General features: G+C 41.9%; 1 protein-coding gene across 1 annotated transcript in view; it reads left to right on the top strand.

Annotated features, from left to right (window-relative positions):
* Fbp2 (fructose-bisphosphatase 2) overlaps positions 1–4044 on the top strand; it is a 31472-nt gene extending 27428 nt beyond the window's left edge. The window contains exons 6-7 of the mRNA XM_004643793.3: positions 458–577; positions 3621–4044. Coding sequence (XP_004643850.1) covers positions 458–577; positions 3621–3815 — 315 coding nt within the window. The 3' untranslated portion in view covers positions 3816–4044. The remainder of the gene's footprint in view (positions 1–457; positions 578–3620) is intronic.
* Positions 4045–7149: the final 3105 nt, after the last annotated feature.

Genomic DNA, 7149 nt, shown 5'->3' with positions numbered 1-7149 from the left:
TTCAGTGTGTATTTTTATTTTGGCGGAACTGGGAATTGAACTCAGGCCCTTGCACTTGCCGGGGAAGCACTTATTCTACTGAGCCATCTCACTGACCAGTCTGTAAAACTCAGTGTGGATGCCACTTTTATATTGTGATTTCTGCTTGGTTGAATCTCTTGATGTGGAACCCCATGGGTGTGAAGGACTATTTTTTTGTTGTTAGCTGTTCTGTTAAGATTGCTACAGGATGCTCTTGCAGTAAATATTCCTACACATGATTAACTCAGTCAGTAATTGAGTTTTGAGGACCTTTTTAAGGAAAGAAGTGCTCCATTATATGTTTTCAACTCCTATGTCAGTGGATGGTGATCAGAGAACCCAGAAGGGGAAGCTGCAGCAACTGGCCTTGTGCCCCAGAGCTGGTGCAGGCTTGTTGCTAAAGCCACTGGATCTCATCTCTTTTTCTTTCTTCCAGGATGGCAGTGCTCCCTATGGGGCCAGGTACGTGGGCTCCATGGTGGCTGATGTGCACCGCACTCTGGTCTACGGAGGAATCTTCCTGTACCCAGCCAACCAGAAGAGCCCCAAGGGCAAGGTAATTGCCCTGCGTCCACCAGGGATTTTTCTTTGTGAGCCAGGGGGAGTTGTGTCTCCTTGAGCCCATGGTGTGGCTGCTGCACTGCTACTGGTCCTACATGTTTGTGAGAAGACAGAGGGGGTCTGGGGGAGAGAAACAAGCTCTGTTTCCTATTAGTGACTTTGAGACTATGGTAGAAGGTTTGGAGGAGAGGAAGGCTGCTGTGACTGAAGCTGCAGATGTCCTTGGCCTTCACTCTTCTGGCCCCGTGCTCATCCTCTGCCAGGAGTCTCCTGTGCTCATCTTCCACTATTGTGCAGGCTAAGCTTTCAGAGCCGCACCCTCTGGCCTGCATCCACTGACACCCCTATAGAATCTAAGGAGACCTATTACATGTTCTCCTAGGAAAAACAAGCACATAAATGTAACTTCACAATCACATTTGGCGACTTCGTAGACACCCTGAAGTCCACTCAAGAATCCCCTAAAGGCTGGGTGTGGTGGCACACACTTGTAATCCGAGCACTCGGGATGCTGAGGCAAGAGGATCCTTGTAATTTCTTTTTCTTTCTTTCTTTCTTTCTTTTTTTAATTTTGGAATAGAACTTTATTCTATGATCTTGGCAATGACAATAAAAGAAGGCTAAGAATTTTTAACTAGAAATACCGCTAGTATCAAATCCCACGGGTGAATAGGGTGGCAATGCTAAAATAAAATTCAGTGCAGAGTATGTGTCAAAGGATGTCTGCCCTGAACTTGAATAAAATCCTGTTAGAAGAAAGCAGTACATTGGGAAGTACTTTAATCCAAGAAATATTCATGGGGTGGCATTCACAAAGTGGTGATATTTTAAATAGGTTAAGGTTAGCATGAAATAGTCACTGACCAATTAGTATAATAATCAGACCGGGCTCCACCTGAAAGCAATTAATAGGAGTTTCATGATCAATGAAAGGCTGGCATAGCCGTAGAACACTAAAGGTGCTTAAAGTTTTCTCATCTTGTCTACAAATAGTTTCTATATTATGGACAGTTATGCTGGAATTGTTCCACACCTTCCAGACTTCATGATACATTGAAAACATTTTCAAAATAAGAAGAGAGGTCGGGATATGGCTCAGGGATAGAATGCTTTCCAGGTGATCCTTGTGATTTCAAGACCAGCCTGGGCTACAAAGTGAGCTCAAGGCCAGCCTGAACTACATAGCGAGACCCTGTCTCAAAAAGACAAGAAGAAGAAGGGGGAGGAGGAGGAAGAGGAAGAAGAGGAGGAGGAGGAGGAGGAGGAGGAGGAGGAGGAGGAGGAGGAGGAGGAGGAGGAGAAGTAGGAGGAGAAGTAGGAGGAGAAGGAGGAGGAGAAGGAGGAGAAGGAGGAGGAGAAGGAGAAGGAGGAGAAGAAGAAGAAGAGAATCTAGAGTTCTCTAGCATAAAAATTTCTGCTCCAGAAAATTTCTGGAAATGATAATTGACAAAGTGCTATCCACAGGATATCGTGTCAGGTGTTTGTCTTCAAGGTAGTGTTTATTATATTGTATTATTAAACCATGTATATTAATCTGTTAAACTAGCAATCACAGAGAAGTCTGCACAAGGGGTGCTGAAGGAAATAAAAGTGCAGTGGAATATCATGTGAGATCAACTAAAAGATATGAGAAATTTTAAATTCTTTCCACATGTTTGGTTCTAATAGGAAGGACATCAAGACTAATTATTAATAATTATTTACATGGTTATGAATGAATCATACAATATTCATACATAGTTAAATAAAAGTGTCCTACAGCATGTGCAATCCCATATACAGATCTGCATTCATTGCACCACAACCGTTACACATATTGAAAGCACATTGGTTCCTGTGCTCCATGTCTCAGCTCCTGCAGTCTCTGTGACACATATGTGCATATGTGTCTGTGTGTGCACAAGCGCATGTACCCACTCACATGTGGACATGGACATAACTCCTCATCTGCTTGTCTCAGAAAAGCCATGTAGATTTTAATTGAGTAGATCACGTGGCCAGCAGGCCAATGTACCATGTGATTCTGGACATTTTCCTATTAAGACCAGCTGACTACAATGGGGGTTTCTGAGATCAGAGCAAAAGTAACTTGGCTCCAAAACAAATGCACTACATTCTAATTCTGAGTTATTTTTTAAGTATCTGGTTCAATAGATTGCTTGGCTACAGTCTGAGAACACAAATTTCCCCTGTCCTCAGCTCCCAGAGCAAGGAAAAAAGAAAAGGAAAAGCCAAGTTCTACAAACTGTCAAGATGAGGCTCTTCATGGCCAGACTCTCTAAGGCAGAGTGCCCTCCAGGGTCCGTCTGTAGATTGGGTAGGGACAAAACCGGCCTTCCCAAGTGCTCCCACATGCACTGGGGCTCCTCTCAAAGGATGGCAAATGTTACACAAGTGGAAGAATCCAGATGTTAAACAACTCTCAATGTGCTGACTGTTGTGAAAGAGGAAGGACAGAATGCTACAACAATGCAAGTGACAAGATTTCACTTAGTAAAGAGGCCAAAAGAAAAGATGGATATACCCACAAACTATCTAGTTAAGCTGGCATTTAAGATGAGGAGGGTCATTCCATTCTATCCCAGCCACTGTGACCGTCCCCAGAGATACCACCCAGAGCACTCTCAAGGTGACCTATGATTTACATGCTTAGCTTCTGGCTGCTAGCTGGAAGGCCTTATATATCATGGCTTCTAACTTGGTCTGTAGAATCAGTTTGCCTCACTGCTAAACCAACAAGAAAAGGGTAAAAGGGTATCTGCATTGCGTATCTTCAGATCAAGAGGTAGGTCTCCTTAGCACAAGGATCATCAGACAGAATACATGTCTCAGCCACCTGGCCAAAGGTCCCCCCAAATGTGCACATGATGAGTATGGCTGATGCATCCAGCCTCCTACGGGGTGAAACCCCATGAAGCCCTTCACACCCACAACACACAGATGCTCAGAATTTCAAACTCCTCCTCAACATGAGGGGCAGGGCTCGGGACATCTGCCCACTCACATAGCTCATCCCTTGGTTCTGTTTCTCTCTGCAGCTCCGGCTTCTGTATGAGTGCAATCCTGTGGCCTACATCATTGAGCAAGCGGGAGGTATGGCTACCACAGGCACCCAGCCCGTCCTGGATGTGAAGCCTGAGAGTATTCACCAGCGGGTACCCCTCATTCTGGGGTCCCCAGATGATGTGCAGGAGTATCTCACCTGTGTACAAAAAAATCAGGCAAGCAGGTAGTGAATTGAACCCTGAAAGCTTCCTTCTCTTTGTCTCGCTCCTTTTGCTAAGGACTCTAAATGCAGATAAGTGGGGTGGTGGTGAGGAAGATCCAAGGCAAAGCCACCAGATTGCATGCAGAAGAGCAGCAAGCAACTGCCAATGATGGATTCAGAAGTCAAAGGAAATTCTGTGGTCAATGTAAAAATGAAACCTGTAGCTAAAAATTAAAACCTACATGTGAAAGCAACACATTTTCTTTGTCTTCTGTCATGAACAGTGGCAGATAAGCTTGTAATTCTAAATGCATCAACTTGGGCTACCAGCAACTATCAACTTGAGGGTAAATAGGTACACAGATCGGTGTATTTCTCTTGAGGCTGGAGTGGAGCACTCACTTAGCCTGCATGAGCCCATAGGGTTCAACCCCCAGCCCGCGAACAAACAAAAAGTTTTAAAATTTAATCTCAGTGTCTTATGCTGTGGTATTCAAATTCCTTCCTCATGTATTTGGGTTTGTTTGTTTGTTTTGTATTTTTTAGGGAAGGGTCTACAGGGTGTTCAGAGTCTCACTACTAGATCGGACTCCTAGGGATCTACCTGTTTACAGCCTCTCAAAAATAGGAATTACAAGTGTGCGCCACCACGCCCAGTCTCAATTGCCATCTTAGCATGCCCAGGGGTGGGGCCAGCACAGTAGGCCCAGGGATCCAACCCCCGCCCCCTGCGCCTACTTGCAGGTGCTTTAATCCACTGAGCTACTTCGCTGACCCTTCCTCATATATTTGATTCAATTTCTTAGAAGTATTTTTATGTCTTATTTTGAATAAATTATGAGTAAGATGTTTACTTATGGCTATTAAATTCTGGAGTTCCTGACTAAATAGTTTTAAAGAGTCTCTCACTTGGACAATCAATAACTTAGAGTAGAAAACATGGTTGCCTGTTGAGAAAGGCAGATTCTGAATGGAGTTAATATTTAAGAATCAATGCCTACTTTTCTCAATGCTTAACCTTGTGTTTCATTTTAGGGGCAAATGTTTTCAATACTATGGGGCCAACAGCCAGTGGACACTGGTTAAATGATTCTGGGAAGCTACAGCAGAAACAGTAAAGTTTTGATACATAATTGCAGGTTGGTGTGGTGTCACATACCTGTAATGTCAGCACTTGGGACACTGAGTCAGGAGGATCCCTGTGAGTTTAAGGCCAGCCTGGACTACAAAGTGAGTTTAAGGCCAATCTGAACTACATAGTAAGACCCTCTGAGGTTAGATAGATAGATAGATAGACGTGAGATATATAATGTTTTATATAAAAATATATATGCATTATATAAAGATATATATGCAATATATATATATATATATATATATATATATATATATATATATATTTGTTTTCTTATCCCGAAAAAGGAACAAAGATTCTCTTGTTTTGGAAAAAAAATCTAGATTCTAACCATCATATTCTTAATACTTTATTTGGAAGTTCATCTAAAATGCATATCTCAAAGATTCAAACTGACAGCTTCACTTCAAAATAGCTTATGAATCCCTGGATCAGTGAGTTTGCAGCTGGAAGTGGCCTTGGTGGAAACAATCTGGGGGCAGCACCTCCGATCATGGTGCACGTTCACTGCTTTGATGAGTGTGGTAGATGCTCAGGGAAGCATCTGTTTGCCATTCATGTGCTTTCTTCTTAAAGCTGAGGCTAAAGGCTCTATGCATCAAACATAAGGGGGAACTAGGAAATGGAGGCCACTGGCAGAATGATGCTTGGTGACTTCTGCTTTCAAGGACAGAATCTTAAAAGATGTGAGTGATCTGAGAATCCCTTTGATAGATTCCGACCGAGTATGAAGTACTGAACCATTACGGTGGTCTAACACGACTGGAACCTGAAGAACTTACCTTCCCAATGACCACTTCTCCCCATCTTTTCCCCTCAGCCCTGTATATAATTTCCTCTTATCCTACCTGTGCGAAAAGACCCCAATATCCCCTTATACATCACTGAGCTCCCCCAAACTCTACCCCTAGCAAAAGTCTGAATCACCCCAGCTCCCTTTGTCTCGGGTCAGAGATCCCTGCCATTTCCCTGTAGTCTTCTCCATGTCCTCAGTAAAGACGTCTCTTTTCTTTTTTCTGCCTCTACTTCACCAAAAAAACCTAACACCCTCGCCTTCTGGTTTCTCACTTCCTGCTGATTGTCCACTGGGTGTAAAGGGTGTGTATTTCAGGAGGAATCTATTCATTCTTCTTACTTTCAAGAATTTTTGAAGAGAACCCAACACGGGTCTGGCCCCTTTCTTGGAGACATGGACCATGCACTGAGGAGGTGGGTTTCCAAATGTATTTTGGGATGGTGGACTTCACCAGCCGGGAGGCAGACACATGGACACTTCAAAGGGAAAACAATTACAGAAGCACTTTAGTAAATGCTTTTAACAAGTAAGCCCTCTGCTTCAAATCCATGGAAAAGAATGACTGCTGTTAGGGTATCAGCAAGTCATTTGGATAAAGAAAATAAGACTCCAAACCATGTTGTAGATGGATTACAAAATTAAACATGAAATATTATAAAGGTATTACATAAGAGTAAAGGGAGTATATTTATGACTTTAAATAACCATAAAACAAAGCAATAAGAAACAAAACAAAAAAGACGTAAAGCAAAAGATATAAAGAAAGGACAGATGTGGCTGTATCAAAATAAAAACACATTACAAAGTTAAAAGAAAATTTGAGGAGATTCAAAAAACTAGGTTTGGAGGTCCTATTTGACCTAGCTATTCCCCTTCTGGGTATCTTCCCAGAAGAATTTAAAACATACCACAATGATATATGTCAAACTATGTTTATAGCAGCACGATTTGTAATAGCTAGATGTTGGAAAAACCCAAATGCCCATCAACCAAGGAATGGATAAAATGAATGTGGTCCTTTTACCTGACAGAGTACTACTCAGTCATAAAGAAGGATAAACCTGAGACTCTCATAGGTAAATGGATGCAACTTGAGACCATACTCCTAGGTGCAGTAAAACAGACTCGCATGTATGAACATTGTATTGTCTCCCTATTGTGAGAAACTGAAAGAATAAATAAGATCCAAATGTACAATAGACATTGTAAAGTGGGAAGAACTGTTTAAAAGAAAAGAAAAACTGGGATGGGGAAAGGAAAAATGAAGGAAGGAAAAAGCAAAAATCCTTAAATATATATACATATATATATAGTCATATTTTTAAAAAGAAAATATTTTCAACATGCAACAATAAAATAAGCAATAAGAGTCATACATATTAAGAAGAAAAAGATTAACTATCCCTAGAGAAATTAAGGATATAAAAT

The sequence above is a fragment of the Octodon degus genome, unplaced genomic scaffold (assembly GCF_000260255.1).
Source record: "Octodon degus isolate 3935 unplaced genomic scaffold, OctDeg1.0 scaffold00184, whole genome shotgun sequence".
Lineage (NCBI taxonomy): Eukaryota > Metazoa > Chordata > Mammalia > Rodentia > Octodontidae > Octodon > Octodon degus.
The sequence above is the reverse complement of the archived record's forward strand: the minus strand, read 5'-3'. Positions and strand labels throughout refer to the sequence as shown.